The 18,197-nt window shown below is 43.8% G+C and overlaps 5 protein-coding genes across 8 annotated transcripts; 3 read left to right on the top strand and 2 right to left on the bottom strand.

Annotated features, from left to right (window-relative positions):
- Positions 1-8: 8 nt before the first annotated feature.
- LOC127773289 (tubby-like F-box protein 10) lies at positions 9-3,631 on the bottom strand. 3 transcript variants are annotated; one of them, XM_052299332.1, is made up of 6 exons: positions 3,257-3,631; positions 3,113-3,201; positions 2,652-2,700; positions 2,507-2,594; positions 1,791-1,920; positions 140-1,039 (listed from the first exon to the last, which is right to left on the bottom strand). In XM_052299332.1, exons 1-6 carry the CDS (start codon positions 3,518-3,520, stop codon positions 463-465), a joined length of 1,197 nt encoding a protein of 398 aa, XP_052155292.1. In that variant the 5' UTR covers positions 3,521-3,631; the 3' UTR covers positions 140-462. The 3 variants fall into 3 exon arrangements, with proteins under 3 accessions (XP_052155291.1, XP_052155292.1, XP_052155290.1); XM_052299331.1 differs by lacking the exons at positions 2,652-2,700; positions 3,113-3,201 and adding an exon at positions 9-117 and having other exon boundaries at positions 471-1,039; positions 3,257-3,627; XM_052299330.1 differs by lacking the exons at positions 2,652-2,700; positions 3,113-3,201 and having other exon boundaries at positions 3,257-3,626.
- A 3,248-nt stretch (positions 3,632-6,879) lies between these two features.
- Positions 6,880-9,625, top strand: LOC127772927 (protein MALE DISCOVERER 2-like). Of its 2 annotated transcripts, none has more exons than XM_052298917.1 (7): positions 6,880-7,169; positions 7,302-7,829; positions 7,999-8,189; positions 8,288-8,420; positions 8,522-8,676; positions 8,887-9,072; positions 9,190-9,625. In XM_052298917.1, the coding sequence occupies exons 2-7, from the start codon at positions 7,394-7,396 to the stop codon at positions 9,451-9,453; spliced, it is 1,365 nt and encodes a 454-aa protein (XP_052154877.1). In that variant the 5' UTR covers positions 6,880-7,169; positions 7,302-7,393; the 3' UTR covers positions 9,454-9,625. The 2 variants fall into 2 exon arrangements, with proteins under 2 accessions (XP_052154877.1, XP_052154878.1); XM_052298918.1 differs by having other exon boundaries at positions 7,263-7,829.
- Positions 9,626-11,267: 1,642 nt separating this feature from the next.
- LOC127774101 (transcription factor TGA9-like) lies at positions 11,268-12,781 on the top strand. The gene has a single exon (XM_052300379.1). The coding sequence runs from the start codon at positions 11,872-11,874 to the stop codon at positions 12,541-12,543; it is 672 nt and encodes a 223-aa protein (XP_052156339.1). The 5' UTR covers positions 11,268-11,871; the 3' UTR covers positions 12,544-12,781.
- A 585-nt stretch (positions 12,782-13,366) lies between these two features.
- Positions 13,367-16,392, top strand: LOC127774100 (rop guanine nucleotide exchange factor 9-like). The gene is made up of 7 exons (XM_052300378.1): positions 13,367-13,834; positions 13,931-14,047; positions 14,145-14,299; positions 14,628-14,702; positions 14,810-15,082; positions 15,185-15,505; positions 15,608-16,392. Exons 1-7 carry the CDS (start codon positions 13,486-13,488, stop codon positions 16,034-16,036), a joined length of 1,719 nt encoding a protein of 572 aa, XP_052156338.1. The 5' UTR covers positions 13,367-13,485; the 3' UTR covers positions 16,037-16,392.
- A 215-nt stretch (positions 16,393-16,607) lies between these two features.
- LOC127774102 (photosystem I reaction center subunit VI, chloroplastic) lies at positions 16,608-17,528 on the bottom strand. The gene is made up of 3 exons (XM_052300381.1): positions 17,308-17,528; positions 17,051-17,180; positions 16,608-16,972 (listed from the first exon to the last, which is right to left on the bottom strand). The coding sequence occupies exons 1-3, from the start codon at positions 17,424-17,426 to the stop codon at positions 16,793-16,795; spliced, it is 429 nt and encodes a 142-aa protein (XP_052156341.1). The 5' UTR covers positions 17,427-17,528; the 3' UTR covers positions 16,608-16,792.
- Between the last annotated feature and the right edge of the window lie 669 nt (positions 17,529-18,197).

Below are 18,197 nucleotides of genomic sequence, written 5' to 3'. Positions count from 1 at the left end.
GCAGCAAATCACCGTCACCTCGTTGTAGAATTCCGGATCTGTTTCAGGTTTCAGCGCTTCAGTTTTGTTCTTTCACTACGAGCCAATAAGCTTTAGTGCAGATGTCATTCAAGTTTTCTGCCAGAAGGAATTTACAGAATTTGAACCATAACAGCCGCCATGATGATATATAACTCTGGTTATTGTTCACTTTACAACAGTATAAAAAATGATGGACTTTCTCGGACAACAATAGATGGACAAGGGCATATTTACATTAGTCCCTCTTTGATTGATTTCAAAACACAGGCTGAGCCTGATTTTTTTTTCTTCGCCTCGACTAATGGTACGTTTCTAATAAATAAATACAGATGCAGTACCATGATGCAAACCAAAATAAAAGATGGCCATGGTAGCAGCCCAATAGAAGAGCTTCAGCAGAATTGACCAATGAAGTATGCAACCACGCTGTGACATGATTGTTTACTCACAAGCTAGTTTAGTACCGAAGCTGCTAAGGCAGATGGCGAAAGCCTGAAACGCCGAGAGAGGTTGGCGGTAATCCATAGTGAAGATATTGCTGTCAACTTTCCCAAACTGCAGGATAACTGTTTCCTCGTCTCCAACGCTATCTGGATGGCTGGGGTCAGCTGTGGCCACAAGCTGGAAATTCTTCACGGATGCAACTGTCACTCGCCCATGAAAGTTTAAGCACCAGCACTGCAAATGCTCATGCCAGCGGGGAGCTTTGTTCCTTAAGACAGTGGTTCCTGTGCACCTCAAAGATTTTGTCTTGAGGGAATTCTCCCAGGTTTCTTGAGTTGAAGGGCATTCCATTGTGCAAAACATCCTCCTAGGTCCCCTAGATTTAAGAAGGTTGTATTTGTATGAGATCTGCCCAACATTGAAGTTGCCTGCCGATATTTGGGGGCAGATCCGTCTACTTCCAAAACGGTGGGTACTTCCAAAACGCTGGCTAGATCGAGTGCTTGATGTTTTTGCATCATCGTATGGTGGCTGGTTGTCATATATCTTGAAATTTGTCCCCCAAAAATCAGACCTAAAAATGGTGCAGCAGAAACACAATCAGGTCAAAGAGGAAATAATAAATGCAATGGAAGTGTGTCAAACTGAACATAAGAAGCACTTCTCCAAACTGTTATCGCCAAGAAATAGAAAGAGAAGACAGTAATATGACAATGCATGATCATTTTAAACTACTTAATGTAAATTCCAAGCAAGTAGCAATTGTTGGTTTAAGTACCAATCCAGATTCCACAACACCAATAAGGACATGTAAGAGAGATATACTATTCCTGAGAAAGACTTGCACATACAGATACAGCGCTTCCATGCATAAGCCTGCCGTGTTGTAAGTTGTAAACTTCGGAAGCGTTGTACAGGAGCTTTAAGCTCCTGTAGCGGAAGCGTTGTAAAGGAGCTTTAAGCTCCGAAAGCTTTGTAACAGATGCTCTTTTTCCCCCTTCTTAATAAACTTCGGCCAGCTTTGCCAGCCCGGCGAAAAGTTTCCCTTTTCAAGTCTTCACCCCAAGAGCTAAGGTGAAATATAGGTACTTTTCCCACAATCATGTACAGAACGTACAATAGTCCCAGCACAGTAATACCAATAAATTTCTAGATCATGTATTAATGAATTGGTACCACCTATTAATTACACTTACTAAATAGTATTTAGAAGAATGTTTATGTGCCTGTTTCTTGGTAGAAAAAGACAACAGAAGAAAACACATGGAGCAAGTGAGCAAGAGCAATGGAAGGTAAATGATAACTACAGGATGCGCGAAAGCTACCTCAGTTTCCCCACATATGCATTGCTTCCTTGTGACAGGTCATCAGCATCAAGGGAAATAACATACTCTGTGTGGGGCCCCCTCCTAAACCTTCTAGCGGCCATGAGAAACTTCCCTTTATCCATGGTACCTGTTGAACATGAAATAAATAGATAATCAGCAAAGCATGTCTCATGAAAAATCCCATTTATCATGGAAATCAGGAAAGAATATCCAAAATTATCCAATATATGTCTGCTTATCCAGCTTGTGCACATGATGTCGTATTGAATTATAAATATCACAAATGCACTGCAAACAAAGCATAGAAACTTGGCAGAAATAGAACTAGCAACATAACATTTGATATAAGAGGAATCAAACAGGCAAGCAGGTACACATGTGACTGCCAATAACTAGTGAGTAGTGACATCAGCAGCAGACAGGAGCCATACAAACGTATTATGTGTAAGCTCTCAAGTCATTGAAGAATGTACAAAGCAATTCAAATACAAGATGATTCAGTGGCAATAAACTTTGTATACAGGCATTAAAAAACCTGGCTAAAGCTGATGCAGGGACAAGGGAAAACTATTCCAACCACATGTGAACCTAACAAACCAGATTGAGTCATAATACATGGTGTTTCAAATTGAAGTAGCAGTAAGTGAAAAACGATAATGCTTCAGGTCATTAAGGAAGCACTTGCATGTTTGGATTATGCCTTAGAAACATACCATTCAACAAGCCTAGGTAAAGATAGAACATAGATTTCTTCTTGTTTCGCTTGACGAAGCACTGGATTGGGAAGTCCTTAGGGCCTGGCTGCTCAAACAACATGGAATGGAGCAAAATGGTGTCAGCACTGGATATATAACTGACCAAAAGTGCAAATGCAGATACCTCAAACCCACTCTTCAAGTTGTAAGAACTGTACAAATATCCACATAGCTTATAGCTAATGAGCTAAATATGTGCTACGCTATTCAACCCCCCCCCCCCCCCCCCCAAAAAAAAAAAAAAAAGAGAGAGAGACTAGATAATCCTTCAGCGTGCCACATAACGAAGATTATAGGCACAAACCTGTAACTACTGTCCTAATAGGCACTAAATCTGGTCAGAACTGAACTTTCTGCATAATCATTAGTCACCTAATATTAGTGTCCACATTGGAACTTAAAAACAGAGATATAAAGCATACATTTCCCAATTGCAAGTTTCTTCCCTACTCCTACATACTAGCAAATTTATTAAAACTTAAAACTAATATTCTATTTCTCATTCCCAAATCCTATTCGAACCCCAGACCAAATACCGGATCGGTGGAGTACTAGTGTACACACAGATTATAGACCATATCGATCCCAATCTGATCTGCCAAAAATCCTACTTCACAAAACTGGTATTTCTGCAACCCTGCAATGAATGAGCCCTAGCACCAAATAGTACTAAGCTAATTAAATCAACGCCTAAGCAAGGGGCCACACCTGCTTGAGCGATGACGGGAAGGTGATTCTGCCGGACTCGGGGAGCGGCCGCACGACGGCCGCCGCGGCCTCGCGCCACCGGCGGCAGACGCACGCGCACGACACGAGGTCCTTCCGCGCGGGCCACCGCTCGCCCCCCGACGCCTCCACGCGCCGCACCACCTCCTCCACGAGCTCCGGCAGCAGCCCGCCCCACCTGCCCTCCTCCTCCCCCTCCCCCTCCCCCACCGCCGCCTCCTCCCTGGGCTCCCGAACCGCCGCCATCTCCTCTCTCCTCTCCCTCGCGCGCCGTGTGCTCGGAAGAAGCACTCCTCCTCCGCTTGTCTCGGAGAAGCGAAGCGGATCTGCGAGTGGTGTTTGGCTTGGCTGCGGGCTGCGGTACGCGCGGTTTTTGTAGCGCAATTTTGACGGTTTCGTCTTGCGCTTCTAGAAATCCTGGACTGGTACGGGCGCACTCTCTGGTTTGTGTTTTTGCTCGTTGGCCCGGACCGAGACATGTCGACGGCCGTTGGATTCGAGGAATGGAAGTTGCTAAAGATATGGTAATTAAAAATTAAAAAAAGTTAAAAGTTGCTGATTAATTTTTTTTTTCACTTTTAAGATATGGTAATTAAAAATTTGCTACTCACAGTCTATAATGTGTGTCCTTATGTGTCCATGGGTCTAGTTGTAAATTCTTAATTATTATTTCATCCGTTTCACAATGTAAGACTTTCTAGCATTGTCCATATTTATATAGATATTAATGAATCTATATATATAATAATGTCTAGATTCATTAGTATCTATATGAATATAGACAATGTTAGAAAGTCTTACACTGTGAAACGGATGGAGTATATGTATAAGAGTAGCAAAAGTTAAATATCTCGTAGTGACCACCTCGGATGCTCCCGATGAGAGTTTTCAAGAAATTCAAAATTTACTAGTAGTAGTATGTGAAATGTACAAGTCCGTTTTAGATGTTTGAAACGGCTAATTAACCGCACGTAAAACAATATATAATCAATTAAGTATTAATATATAAAAGTTTGATGAATTTTCTAAATAACTTATATATAAAAGTTTTCTCACCGGTTAACCGTTTGAAAAACGTGACAACAAAAAATAAGGAGTAACTAAGCTACAATAGCGGAAAAGAACATAGCCTTAAATGTATGGATTTCATTTGAATTTTATTAGCTAAATTTTCTACTACTTTCGTTATAGAATATAAGAATCTATATAGAATATGATACTTTCGTTATAGAATATAAGAATCTATATAGAATATGATAATTCCTATTACTAGAAATCTGGGTATGGAACATGGTTTGAGCTCTTTTCAAGATCCACTGTGCTAGGAGGCTGGATGGCAACACGATGGAATTGTGCAGTGAAAGAGAGAGGGGTCAACCTCATACTCCACTTACATCTTCGCTCCGTGCAGCTGGCGGCCAGCTGCTGGCCCCTGACACCATTTGATTCGCCCACCTTATTTTCCTTGGGCTCCTCCGTTTGATTCCGCTTCTGGAAGAATCAGATTTGCCTCTGAATACATTTGTAATGTTGCTGGAACGTGTCCACTGACTCAGTGGAGATTATCTGTAATACAGCAGAGGATCTCTGTCCCGTTGATTTGGTGTTACTTTCTACTTCCTCCGTTCTAGTAAAATTAACGTTTCAACGCTCCAGGCTTGTCCCAAAAAATGTGTCGCTATATAGAGAAGAGGCACTTCTGGACACCAAAGCAAGTTTAATTGTTGATTCAAATTTTTGAATATATTAATGATGACTTTGCCCCTTTATCAAATGTGTGGCCAAGGCGCCAATTTGTTTACTCCCCGTAACACGTGGTAGTGAGTTGTGGTTACTTCATTACTACTGGAAACATCCTCTAGAATATTCGGAGTGCATGTAGAAATGCTGGAAATGACAGCTGAATCAAATCATGGAGACAATTTGGTAATTTTGCACAACAGCTAATCTTAGCTGCTAACCTTAAAACGTCAATTAAACTGGGACGGAGGAAGTACTACTAGTAGCACAGTATCTTGTGCTAATGCCACTGCTTCAGAAAAAAAATGCTGGATATTGCGCTGCTGTTGATCACCTACACATGGCTTGTGTACATCAACGGGAGAGTCAGAGTGATGACCAACCAGTTTGCTACCACTAGTTCTTAGCAAATCTTCGGTGATCGGTGCACGGTAATAGCATTGATTAGGCTATGATAGTGGCCTATTTGATTATGGTACTAACTTCTTCGATCTTCTGATTCCAATTCAGACTTCTGAAAGTCTAAACAGTTGGTCCATGGGGTAGGTTAGGTTAGGCTCCCCATCAGCTAAATTATCAGGAAAAAACCCTGTACTAGTGGGCTCCCCATCAGCTAAATTATCAGGAAAAAACCCTGTACTAGTGGTACAACTTATTAGAATTTAGAAGTCAACAATATGGATGCATCTGCTTAATTTGCTTTGTCCCTGTCAATTGCTGCGTAATTTCGATTGCCTCATAGCACTAATTTTTTGAATGGAACACGCAGCACTATTTTTTTTGAATGGAACACGTAGCACTAATTAATCTTAGTGTCTGTCTCGAGGACAACGATGAGTACTCCCTCCATAATCGTTTAGGACAATATTTAAATTAAACATTAGGAATATAAATCATAAATAACTCTCAAATTGTTAAGTTTAAAAATATAAAAAATATATGAATAAATTTGTCTTGAAAAATACTTTCATAAAAGTATACATATATTATTTTTTAATAAATATTTTTATAGAAACATGAAATCAAAGTTATGTTTTGGAGACCGTGTCGCTGTCCAAAACGACTTTCTTTACGAAGACGAATAGAGTATTTATCCAGTGCAGCGGGGCCTGAGTTCTTCGTCCCAGCCTCCCAGGGAGGTAGCAGCCCAGTCATTTCCTTGGTTTTTTTTGGAAAATTCCAAGAGTCTCTATCCGACGAAGTAGCATTGCAATGGCAATGTACTCGCTCTGTTTTTTAACATATGATGACTTACTTTTATCATTGAAAACAATTTGAGCATGATTTATATTCTACATATTTTAAAGTTTTGAATAGCGTGAGCAATTGAACGTATGTCTACAAGTTAACAAGGTCGTATATTTGAGAGAGCGTTACATGAGCCATACGTAAACATATGATTATGGTATTTAATTATTCGTATTATTAAAAAATAATCATTGTTTATTTTTGTTTTATTACGACTTACTTTACTTTAGACATGACGTATACTTTTATATAATTAAGAAAATTGAATGAGATAAATGATATAACGTATGTCTAAAAGATAATGATGTCATATGTTAAAACAAACGGAAGGAGTATTATGCGAGTCATAAAAGGTCTCAATTACATATGATGAGGACAAATTCAGGGGTAGCGTCATTGCCCGTGACCATCAGTGCAGCCGTTGGCAAAAAGAACTGCAACCAGCAATCCAGCATGCAGATTGCAGAGTGGTTGCTTCTTGGCTATGATTACGTGGCCGATTTTTCAAACGTGAGATTAGCGTGTACTAAGTGGAGTTGCCCATGGAGATAACGATGGGTTAGTAGTCTCCGTCTTCGTCCTCTTCCTTCTTGTTTAATAATCCCTGCATTAACTGATCAACACAACCGAGATGTTTGACAAAGAGAAAAGAATACAAGGGAATGCAGTGAACCAAGAGTTTTACCCACTCCTCCTGTATCCAGTTTAGTCGTTGCAGAAAAATCTCCCCCTTTTTTTTTTCTTTATCTGAAGATTTGCTCCTGGTTCTTCAACTACTACCAAGAATCGAGCTCCTGTTGCTTCCTCTAGCTTCTGTCTAGTCTGAAGCCTGAACCCTTGCATGCTCCAGTTTCTGCACTGTGTGAGCAGAATTATTTCTGAAGTCTGAACAGCAGCCAAGCAAAAGGTATGCGCTTTCAATTGCTTTCGAGGTGATGAAGTATCTTCAGTTCCCTATCTGTTTCTGAAACTGAGGTTGTTCTTTGCCTGATCTTGGCAGAAGGCATCTGACAGTAAGATATGAACACCTGTGTTTCAGGTGAATTTGGCTGATGATTCTGCCCCTGTGTTCTGATTTATTCAAGACACTAGCAACTGAATCATCAGGTGTTGGTCGCGAATATCCCAGTGATGGATTCATCGAGTTCTTTCGTGCTCGTGGTGCTGATTCTCCAAGCTGTCGTGATCGGTAGCTCCTCACTGGACGAGCTACCCGTTCAGCTTAGCAACCGGAGGCTACTTCATGACAGAAATCACGCTGCTCTACTCTACAAAGATCATTTCCCAACAGTTGGAAACATGACGTTTCCAACATCTCATCAACTGCAAAATGATCCAAATTACAAGCCTCTAGATAGTTCATCCCACCCTGCCGAGGCTTCTGCAAAGAAAGGATCAAGCAAAGGATTCAAGAAGTGGCTGTATATGGTTGTGATTCCAGTGGCTGGTTTGATTATGCTTGCTGGCATGGCATGGATGTTCTTGCCATGCCGCAAGAAATCCGTTGCGACTATTGGCCCTTGGAGGACTGGACTCAGTGGCCAGCTGCAGAAGGCATTTGTGTCAGGTAATACTGCAATATTTGCCATTTTGATTTGTAATATTTTCTTATATTGTTCTGTTACATCCTATTCTTATAACGGTAAGTTCTTGGCTGTGTTCAAGTCTGGTTTTCAGATCAAATATTCATGTTGTGTTTCTGGTTTTCACTGTGTTCTGATCTGAATGTGCTTCAGGAGTGCCCCAATTACAGCGTCCAGAACTGGAGCGTGCTTGTGAGGACTTCAGTAATATTGTGGCAAGTCATCCATACTACACTGTCTACAAGGGAACCTTATCATCCGGTGTTGAGATCGCCGTTGTATCGACAACTATTAAATCCAGCAAAGATTGGTCAAAGCACTGTGAAGATTGTTTCAGGAAAAAGGTAGTCATAATATGTGTACTAGATCCTCAACTAATCCTTTTGCAGAATTGCATTAGCATGAAAAAATTTACCTTTTTTTTTCCCTTGTGAACAAGCAGATAGAGTCGCTCTCACGAATAAATCATAAGAATTTCATCAATCTGCTGGGGTTTTGTGAGGAGGAAGAACCTTTCACGAGGGTGATGGTGTTCGAATACGCACCAAATGGGACGCTTTATGAGAATCTCCATGGTAAATACTATGTGAAAGTTATTCTCATTGTTGCAATGAGGAATACCATTTTTTTTTTCTTCACATTCAAGTGATAACATGCTGGTAAATTATTTGTGCAGATGAGGCCTTTGATCACATCGACTGGAGAAGTAGAATGAGAATAATCATGGGAATAGCTTACTGTATTCAGCACATGCATGAGCTCAACCCTGCCAACGTGCACCCTGATCTGCATTCAAGTGCAGTATTTCTTTCTGAAGATTGTGCTGCAAAGGTACATATGGTCTAACTAAATCCTTGTTATGCCTTATGGTTTATCAAGAATTAGGCATCTTAGCCATATCCAGTTGCTATTTTTTCAGTAGTTCTTTTAATGTCCTTGTGATGTGAAGGAGGTTTAGAGAAAAACCCAGTTTCAGTACCCAACTTTATTCAGTACTCAGTAAAGTACAGTTTGATGCTAAAATCTGTATCCTTTCTTCAGATTGCAGACTTGAGTGTTTGGCAGGAAGTGGTTTCCGACGGCAAAAAGTCGACAGCGAATAATGATCATCATGAACCAATATCTGCTAGACTGGCAGGGAACGTTTACAGTTTTGGCATACTGCTTCTTGAAATCATCTCAGGGAAACCCCCTTACTCTGAAAACGAGGGCTCCCTGGCGAATCTGGTAATCACAGCAGCCTGCAAAGTCAAATGCTTCAACAGTTTAACTTACACAAAAGAAATCCAATTCAACATCAGATTAAAGAAAATAAAACTGTTCTTTATTTTTCTTATCTTACAGGCTTTGGGGTGCATTATCAAAGGTCGGAGTATAGCCTCCCTGCTTGATCCAGTACTAGAGTCACACAAAGAAAATGAGCTAGATGTGATCTGTCAGATAATCATGGAATGCATCCAGAGTGACCCAACGAAGAGACCAGGCATGAGGGAGATCACCACAAGGCTGAGAGAGACCATAGCCATTTCGCCGGATGCAGCAACGCCCAGATTGTCTCCGCTCTGGTGGGCTGAAGTGGAGGTCCTCTCACCAGTGGAGCCAAGGTAGAAACAATGATCAATGTGCTTCTGAAAAACCTACATCCTGCAGGATGACGATCTTGCTGTGCATACTGCTGTTCGTGCAACCTTTACCTTGTGCAACTCCCTGCCCACGTTTGATACTGCCCTTGTGCAACTCTGCTGCAAATGTCAAAGATGAGTACTTTCTGTGTGTCATACTCCATCCGTTTTCAAATAACTGACGTTAGGCAATAGGCACTAATCATTTTGAAAATTTGGCCACTCGTCTTTTTTACAAAAAAAAAAAGTTGCAAATACGAGAAGGAATATTGTGCCACACTATCATAATGTATTGCATCCTAAAATAAGCATGATGCTTTAATTCATCATAGATTATTCAGTCTAACTATTTGAGATTAATTAGTGGTTAATATCGAAATAGTCATTGTCAACCGTATCAGTTATTCAAAAAGGGAGGTAGTAATACCAGTGATGATCAGGTAAGCTTTGGCATGCGGTTGGTACAACCAAGCAGCCAAATGAGGAGCAGCTAACTAACAAAGAAGCAGTAAGCTCTGAAGTCCAAAACCTTTGTACTCCCTCCGTCCCATGTCTCGTAATGTAAGGGATTTTGAGTTTTTGCTCGTAACGTTTAACCACTCGTCTTATTCAAAATTTTTTGAAATTATTATTTATTTTATTTGTGACTTATTTTATTATCTACGGTACTTTAAGCACAACTTTTCATTTTTTATATTTAAAAAAAATTAAATAAGACGAGTGATCAAACATTATAAATAAAAACTTAAAATCCATTCTTTTTTAGGTATACTATCTTGCCTCGAGAAAGGAGCTCGCAACAAAACGAGAGCTTTTTTATTATACTGTGGGACGGTGGGAGTATACTTGTATAAAGCAAAAGGGCAAAGTCAGAGCAAAACTCTATACGTTAACATGAGTCATGAGAGCAAGGTGGCCTTGGTCAGGTAAGGCCACGCCGCCATATTCGACATAGAGAACTCCATTATTGACACCAGAAAGCACAATATTAATCTGACCTCGTGAGCAGTAGCAGACAACAGTATCCACATTGTCGCACACTCCGACTTAGCCCCCCAAAATGTTCCTATCCTCACAAGTCACACCACCAGAAAAACCATATGCCCCATTTTTAATCTGCAGAACACATGATCTGTGTGCGATGTTCTTGAAGCTACGGACTCCATCCCGAACATCTGCAGCCAGCCAGATGGAACCCAGCCAAAAAGGCGTTGCTCAGCTGGTGTTTGGATTCATGGACTTAACTTTATTCTATGTATTTAGACACTAATTTAGAGTATTAGATATAGACTACTTACAAAACTAATTATATAAATGAAAGCTAATTCACGAGACAAATTTTTTAAGCCTAATTAATCTATAATTAGAGAATATTTACTGTAGCATCACATAGGCTAATCATGGATTAATTAGACTCAATAGATTCGTCGCGCGAATTAGTCCAAGATTATGGATGAGTTTTATTAATAGTCTACATTTAATATTTATAGTTAGTGTCCAAACATCCGATGTGATAGAGAAAGTTTTAGTCTCATCTAAATAGGGTCTCATACCGGCCAAAACTCCCATGTGCATCAATGATTTTTGATCGGTTTCCCGGCTGGTCATCGCTCACGTCAGGCGACAGATATTTCCGGGCCCAAATGATCATCGCCTCGTCAGTTTAATTTTGGGTTTGCTGCTGCAAATTAATCGAGCATTGTTAGTACCAGTATTGAACGTTGTATTAGTACTCTTTCTGTTTCTTAACAGATGATACCGTTGACTTTCTAACATAAATATAGTTATTCGTCTGGTATAAAATTTTACAAAAATAAATTATATTTAAAGTATTTTAAGTGATAAAACAACTTCAACAAATAAATTATAATTATGCAAATTTTTAAGTAAGACGAATATTTAAAGGTGTGATAAAAAAATAATGACGTCATATGCTGAAAAAATGAGTTATACATCATTTTCGCAAGCTCAAATCAAATCCCATCCATTTCGTGCAAGATTTGGGCAACGAACGATTGCCGATGACGTGACATGTATGAACAGGAGGACAGTATTGCAGTAGAATATTGCTCGCGTGATCGTCGAGACGGGAAAAAGAAGAGGAAAGAAGAGAAAGCACTGACCTTTGGGCAGGCCAGGCGGGCACCCCACTGGCGGTTGGGCCACATGTCATTGGCTCCCAGCAGCCAGCCACCCTCGCCGCGGCGTCGTGACGTCGTCGCCGCTCGCGGCCGGTCTCTTCTGCTCAGTGGCTCACACATGGGCCTCCTGCATGCGCGCCACCTATCGCCTCCTCATACGCCCCCGCGACCGTCCGTTCGTCCCGAATCCACGGCCCTGGATCCCCCTCTCCCGCCGCCTATAAAATCCCCACCGGCCTCGCGCGCCGACCGGCCTCGCCGCGATGGAGGTGGAGGCGGCGACGCGGCGGTTCCACCTCTGGCTCCGCGGGCTGCGGGGGCTGCGGCGCGAGCTCCGCGCGGCCCGGTGGGCGGACGACCCGGCCCAGCTGGGCTCCCTGGTGGGCCGGTTCGTCGCCCACGTGGAGTGCTACACGGCGGCGCGGGCGGAGATGGACCCGGTGTGGACGCTGTCGGCGCCGTGGGCGAGCCCCGTGGAGCGCGGCGCGGCGTACTGGCTCGCCGGGTGGCGCCCCACCACGCTGGTCCACCTGCTCTACACCGAGTCCGGCCGCCGCTTCGAGGCGCAGCTCCCCGACCTCCTCCTCGGCGTCAGCTCGGGCAACCTCGGCGACCTCAGCCCGTCGCAGCTGGCGCAGATCGACGACCTCCAGCGCCGGACCGTCGCCGAGGAGGACGGGCTGTCGCGGGAGATGGCGCTGGTGCAGGAGGGCCACGGCGCGGTCGCCGCCGGCGGCGAGGTCGACGTCGACGGGATAGTGGGCCGGGTGCGGGGCGTGCTCGGCCGCGCCGACGCGCTCCGGCTGCGCACCGTGAAGCGCGCGGTGGAGATCCTCGAGCCGGCGCAGGCGGCCGAGCTGCTCGTCGCCGCCGCCGACATGGAGATCGGCTTCCGGGAGTTCGGGCTCAAGTACAGCTCGGCCCGCAGCGACTAGCGCTCTCACCCCGCGGCCCAGCTTACAGCCCAGTTTTTTTTCTCCAATACTGTTGGTTTTACTGGGCCGAAAAAACCATCAAATCTTAGTGAGTGGTGTGCTGGGACGTGGCTGGGCAGGACAAGCCCTCTGTTAAGAGAAAAAATGTAATAAAATGCAAGCAACTATGATCGTTTTTTGCTGTGCAAAGCTGATGATTCACCCATGATCGATTGCTCGATCCGTTTAAGATGCTACTCCCTCCGTTTCATATTATAAATCTTAATTTTTTTCTTAGTTAATATTTTTAAGGTTTGATCAAATTAATAGAAAAAAATATCAACGTCAAATTAGTTTCATTAAATCAAACATTAAATATATTTTAATATTTTGTTTCGTTTGTAATAAAAATATTATTATATTTTTCTACAAACTCAGTTAAACTCAAAACTCAGTTAAACTCAAAGAAGTTTGACAAATAAAAAGGTTATGAATGTCAGGAGTAATATAAAACGGATGGAGTAGTAAAAATATTCTACAGTTCCATCGACAATTTACATCGAGATTTCTGTCTCAACTCCCATTTTTCACCTTGGGACAGAGGGCACAGACGCACAGGATCCCTCCTGTTCCCTGAACAATCAGAAAGAAATCACCATAAGCAGTACACTGCTGTTCATCACATCGCACAGCCATTACTGGGCGGGAGTACACTGGAGTACGTACGTGCTGAATTAATCACGCGAGGATTAAATATAGGAATACGTACATTTGTACGTATAAATTTCATCCCAGCTCCAGCCTGACGCAGCTATAAATATCTCGTGCTCCATATTTGGAACGTCCCTGAATTTCCAAGCCAGGCAGGCAAAAAAAACGGAAGGAAAAGAAACAGAGAAGAAGAAGAAATGGTGTAGCTTAGCCTCGCCTCGGCCGTGGTGTGATGCTGACGCGTCGTCGGTGATGGCGCGGCCGCTGCTGAAGATCGGGCACGGACTCGACAGGTTCAGGCGGCGGAGGTCGACGTCGTCGTCGTCGTCGTCGCCGCTGGCGCTGTCGCTGTCGTCGTCGGCGGCGGCGGCGTTGTCCGACGACGACCCGGGGAGCCCCATGGACCCGGAGATGCCGCCCGCGGCGAGGCGGGCGCTGTCGAGGAGCTCGGGGTCGAGGGGGAGGCTGTCGTTCGAGCTGCCACCGCTGGCCGGTGGCCCGTCGGATAAGGAGGAGGCGCCGCCGAGGACGTCGTCGTCGTCGTCGGCTCCGGCGCCGGCGAGGCCCGCACCCGCCGCGCTGCATGAGGGCCCACCTTCAGGTGACTAATATATATCTCTTCTGGGATGATCAATGCCGGCCAAAATTGTTGCCATCTCTCGTTCAAGAAATGATGGGTTTCGTCCGGAAATTGCAGACGCGGAGATGGTGAGGGAGAAGTTCTCGAAGCTTCTACTCGGGGAGGACATGTCCGGCACCGGGAAAGGGGTGTCCTCTGCTCTCGCTCTCTCCAACGCCATCACCAATCTTGCAGGTAGTGTGTAATTCACTTCTGTTTTTTTCTGAAGAAAAGAATAATCTCTGGTTCGATGATGATGTTGTTGCATGCTTCGTTTCTTGCTAAATTCCAGCTTCCGTCTTCGGCGAGCAGCGCCGCCTCCAGCCGATGGCCGCCGATCAGAAGGCGCGGTGGAGGAGGGAGATCGACTGGCTCTTGTCAGTCTCCGATCACATCGTCGAATTTGTCCCGTCAAAACAAGTCTCCGAGGATGGATCCACCATGGAGGTAAAAAAAAAGAAAAAAGAAAAAACTTAACGTGCAAAAAGATTGCACGTTAATATATTAGAAGGAAAAATAGTTTTTGTTACACAACGCAATCTGCCAGACATGCCTATACTGGGAGAAGGGGAAATCGCTACTCCAATTAGCAGGACGGTGGAGGCAGAGCCGCACAATAAAAAAAGAAAAAAAAATGACCCCCTTTTATTTCCATTCGGTAGACACACTGTACAACGTATCAGTGAACTTCATTATGGAATTGAACGAGTTAGTGGTGCATTCTAATTCTCAATACTTCTATTTCCGAATTGTTTGACTCATTCTTGTCAAGCAGATCATGATAACCCAGCAACGTCGGGATTTACAGATGAACATCCCCGCATTGCGCAAGCTTGATGCGATGCTCCTTGTAAGCTTGCTGTGCTGATCTTTGAACCACCAGAAATCAACATCTATATATCTGAAATTCTGAATCAAACAATCGTCCTTCTGTTGCACATTTCCCTTGTGGAGCAGGAATATCTCGATAATTTCAAAGACAAGCAGGAGTTTTGGTACGTGTCGAAAGACGCGAGTGAATCAGAGAAGGGAAACACGCCGAGGCAGGATGACAGATGGTGGCTCCCAACTGTTAGAGTCCCTCCTGGTGGTCTGTCAGATGCATCAAGAAAGTGGGTTCAACATCAGAAGGATCTGGTCAATCAAGTCCTTAAGGCAGCAATGGCCATCAACGCTAATGTTCTTATGGAAATGGATGTTCCTGAAGCATATATAGAGTCTTTACCCAAGGTGATCAATAATACTACATTGCACAAAGAATCTATTTTGACAATTTGCAACATTTTTTTTCTAGTTACTGACTGTGTTACTTTTTTTTTTTTTGCCTGATAGAATGGCAAGTCCACCCTTGGAGATTCAATGTACAAGATTATAACCGAAGATCATTTCAATCCTGAAGAACTCTTAGGAACTGTGGACATGTCAGCTGAGTACAACATCATAGATCTTAAGAACCGAATTGAAGCCTCTGTGGTCATTTGGCAGAGGAAAATGGTGCACAAGGAAGGTAAATTGTCATGGGGGCATGGTGTCAAATTTGAGAAGCGGGAGAAATTTGAAGCAAGAGCAGAGAATGTCCTCCTCCTCATCAAGCACAGATTTCCCGGCATTGCTCAGTCAGCTCTTGATATAAGCAAAATTCAGTACAACAGGGTATACCATGAGAATCATCTGCTTTTCATGTTGTCTTTTCGGATTTGCTACAGTACGTATGTTTACTCATTGCAAAAATTCTCTGCTATTTTTCCCCCTCAGGATATTGGCTTGGCCATTTTGGAGAGCTACTCCAGGACTCTTGAAAGTTTAGCTTTCACGGTTATGTCTCGAATCGAAGATGTTCTTCATGCTGACTCCCTCGCGCAAGCTTCTAATACTAGAACCCAAGAATCAATGAGAATGGCCAGCTTATCAAGATATGACACTGATAAGGTTGTCATTGATGCTAAGGCCGAGGTAGAGAGACTGGGAAGAATGGAACCAGTTTCAGCGACACTATTTGACTTTGTTAGTCCTCGAGATCAAGATGTTGTGGCGACGAAGATGGACTCAAAAGAAAAGGGATGTAGGGGGGATGCTCATAGTCGAAAGTTGACAAAGGTCTCACCGATTGCAACTAAGAGGTATTCTTACCTAGAAAAACTTGAGAATTTGAGTGGAACAAGAAGCCCAATATCTAGACACTAGTTTATGTGTAGGGGGAAAGACATATGGATGATGCTCGCTGCAGCAGCTCATTCAGAAAAATACATGTATGTAAATAGCTTAGATGTTCATAGCATCATGAGATGCAGAATTGAGCATGTACCAGTGTGAGGTTTGGCAAATTTTAGCCATCTTCACCTCCATTCCCAATGGAAGCTTGGTGCACAAAGCTATGATAATTAGTTGATCTTGACCTCCTGTACATTGTATGAATCAATCAGAATTTACACCGACCCTCAAAATGCCTTTTTAGTGTTAATTGGAAGGTATAATACCTAAACTAAAGAGGTATACACATCCTCAAAATACACGTAACTGTAACAGTGTCTCGTATGATCTCAAATCTTGTAGGTGGGCTATGCAGGGGTTGTAGTTGATATAGACAATGTAGTATCACTCAATCTGGATAATCATATGCTCTAGACTAGATAGAACTAGAGGTAATCATGCACGCCATTTTCAGTTTTTTCACACTACCACATGAATGTCGAGATGCAAAATCGAGGGGAGACAGAAAATTAAAACCGAACACATGGGATCGCAGTACGTCGCATGCAGCATCGAATTGGATCCTTTACAACTTATATAGCCATAGGAATAGTACAATTATATCAACATCATAAACAGGGGGAATTAATCCATGGCGATCCGGCCATGGGGGACTAGCAGTACAGTACAGAGGATTTGCATGGATGGATCGGATCAAGAAGAAGGTGAGACAGAGACGAGGAATTTAATTTAGATCTTGCCGCGTGGGCCGGGCGTCGGCGGCAGCTGCGGGCCCTTCTTGATCGGAAGCAGGTCCGGCGACGCCGACGCGCTGACGTAGGCCACCAGCGATCCGCCGCCGAGCAGCAGGAACTTGAGCAGGAGCCCCCTCTTGGTGAAGGGCCCCGCGAACGTCTCGAAGAACTTGCTCTGCATCGATCACCCACACGAATTATTCAGTAAATTAATCATCGAGCTAAGTATATATTTTAGTCAGGTAATACTAACCTGGAGAGGGTTGTACGGCGACGGCGCGTCGGAGCCGTACAGGTCCCACTGCCCGGTGGTGTTGCCGATGTCCTCGAGGTCGAAGTAGACGCTCTTCTCGCCGTACTTGGCCACCACGGCGGCGCGCGGCCTGTAGCAAGAAATTATGAGCGTGTTAAGAATTGAACACGGGATCTCAGGATTAAAACCATATACACCTTTTGCCACTGCAATATCAAGTGCATCTCCACTGTTACTCGCGTAATCCTCGTATGTACCTGCGGGTGGTGCGGCAGAGCGCCCGGGGCGACGGCCTGACGGCGAGCTTCCTGCCGGAGATGGAGCTGCCGGCGAGGCCCTTCACGGCGACCGGCTGGACGGCGACGAGGGACGCCATTGCTGCGGTGAATTCGCGGGAGGACGCAAAGCTGAGTAGATAGATGGATAGATAGCCGGTGTACTATCTGCGGCGGCGGCTACACGTACGTGCACACAGACTTAATTCGGCGGATGCTGTTAAGGATTTGGAACGCGTAGTCCGCGTGGCTCCCGCGATGGCCGACGCCCCATAGGGAGCTCGCCGCGTGGCCTCTTCCGGATAGCCTTATCTTGGTTCTCCTGGATTTGGAGCTCGCTGACATGGCGCGCCTACGTGGCACAACATGCCTATACTGAATAGATCGCACAAAACACACACATTGAGTCGCATCGAATGCAGATGAATCTTGTCTTCTTTTTTTTTACACAAAAAAAGAGCGTGAGAGTTCTTTTTGAAAACTCGGCAAAACACCCATATATCTGCACACTCATCTCTGTAAAACATATACGTGTGCACCTTATCTCTACGAGCATTTCAGAATGACTAGGCAAGTTTATGTCGAGACAAAGCTACCACGGACACCTTGCATCGCCTGCACTACCATTAAAAAAATAATTAGTCATAAATACGAGTATCCATATTAAATATAACTTAAATTTATCTATCCAATTAAGTTAGGTGCACTTCGAAAAGCGTAGAAAATTTTTTTAATGATGGTTGGCAAGTTTCACTACAAGAACCTAACCGGTTAAGTCGCACACACTTCAAAAAGTGTAGAAAATTTGTGCGGAGATGCATGAAAAATTATATCATGGTGTAATTTGGGTTGAGCATTTATCACCGACCATC

Source organism: Oryza glaberrima, chromosome 5 (genome assembly GCF_000147395.1).
Source record: "Oryza glaberrima chromosome 5, OglaRS2, whole genome shotgun sequence".
Classification (NCBI taxonomy): domain Eukaryota; kingdom Viridiplantae; phylum Streptophyta; class Magnoliopsida; order Poales; family Poaceae; genus Oryza; species Oryza glaberrima.
The sequence above is the reverse complement of the archived record's forward strand: the minus strand, read 5'-3'. Positions and strand labels throughout refer to the sequence as shown.

Excerpts from the sequence above, each read along its gene's own strand:
- LOC127773289 (XM_052299332.1), bottom strand. The coding sequence starts at position 3,520 with ATGGCGGCGGTTCGGGAGCCCAGGGAGGAGGCGGCGGTGGGGGAGGGG. Across the intron at positions 1,921-2,506 it reads TTACCTAGGCTTGTTGAATG|GTACCATGGATAAAGGGAAG; the intron begins GTATGTTTCTAA and ends CATGTTCAACAG. Across the intron at positions 1,040-1,790 it reads GCATATGTGGGGAAACTGAG|GTCTGATTTTTGGGGGACAA; the intron begins GTAGCTTTCGCG and ends CACCATTTTTAG.
- LOC127772927 (XM_052298917.1), top strand. The coding sequence starts at position 7,394 with ATGGATTCATCGAGTTCTTTCGTGCTCGTGGTGCTGATTCTCCAAGCT. Across the intron at positions 8,190-8,287 it reads AAGATTGTTTCAGGAAAAAG|ATAGAGTCGCTCTCACGAAT; the intron begins GTAGTCATAATA and ends GTGAACAAGCAG. Across the intron at positions 8,677-8,886 it reads CTGAAGATTGTGCTGCAAAG|ATTGCAGACTTGAGTGTTTG; the intron begins GTACATATGGTC and ends TCCTTTCTTCAG.
- LOC127774101 (XM_052300379.1), top strand. The coding sequence starts at position 11,872 with ATGGAGGTGGAGGCGGCGACGCGGCGGTTCCACCTCTGGCTCCGCGGG.
- LOC127774100 (XM_052300378.1), top strand. The coding sequence starts at position 13,486 with ATGGCGCGGCCGCTGCTGAAGATCGGGCACGGACTCGACAGGTTCAGG. Across the intron at positions 14,048-14,144 it reads CGCCATCACCAATCTTGCAG|CTTCCGTCTTCGGCGAGCAG; the intron begins GTAGTGTGTAAT and ends GCTAAATTCCAG. Across the intron at positions 14,300-14,627 it reads AGGATGGATCCACCATGGAG|ATCATGATAACCCAGCAACG; the intron begins GTAAAAAAAAAG and ends CTTGTCAAGCAG.
- LOC127774102 (XM_052300381.1), bottom strand. The coding sequence starts at position 17,426 with ATGGCGTCCCTCGTCGCCGTCCAGCCGGTCGCCGTGAAGGGCCTCGCC. Across the intron at positions 17,181-17,307 it reads CTCTGCCGCACCACCCGCAG|GCCGCGCGCCGCCGTGGTGG; the intron begins GTACATACGAGG and ends TTCTTGCTACAG. Across the intron at positions 16,973-17,050 it reads CGCCGTACAACCCTCTCCAG|AGCAAGTTCTTCGAGACGTT; the intron begins GTTAGTATTACC and ends TGATCGATGCAG.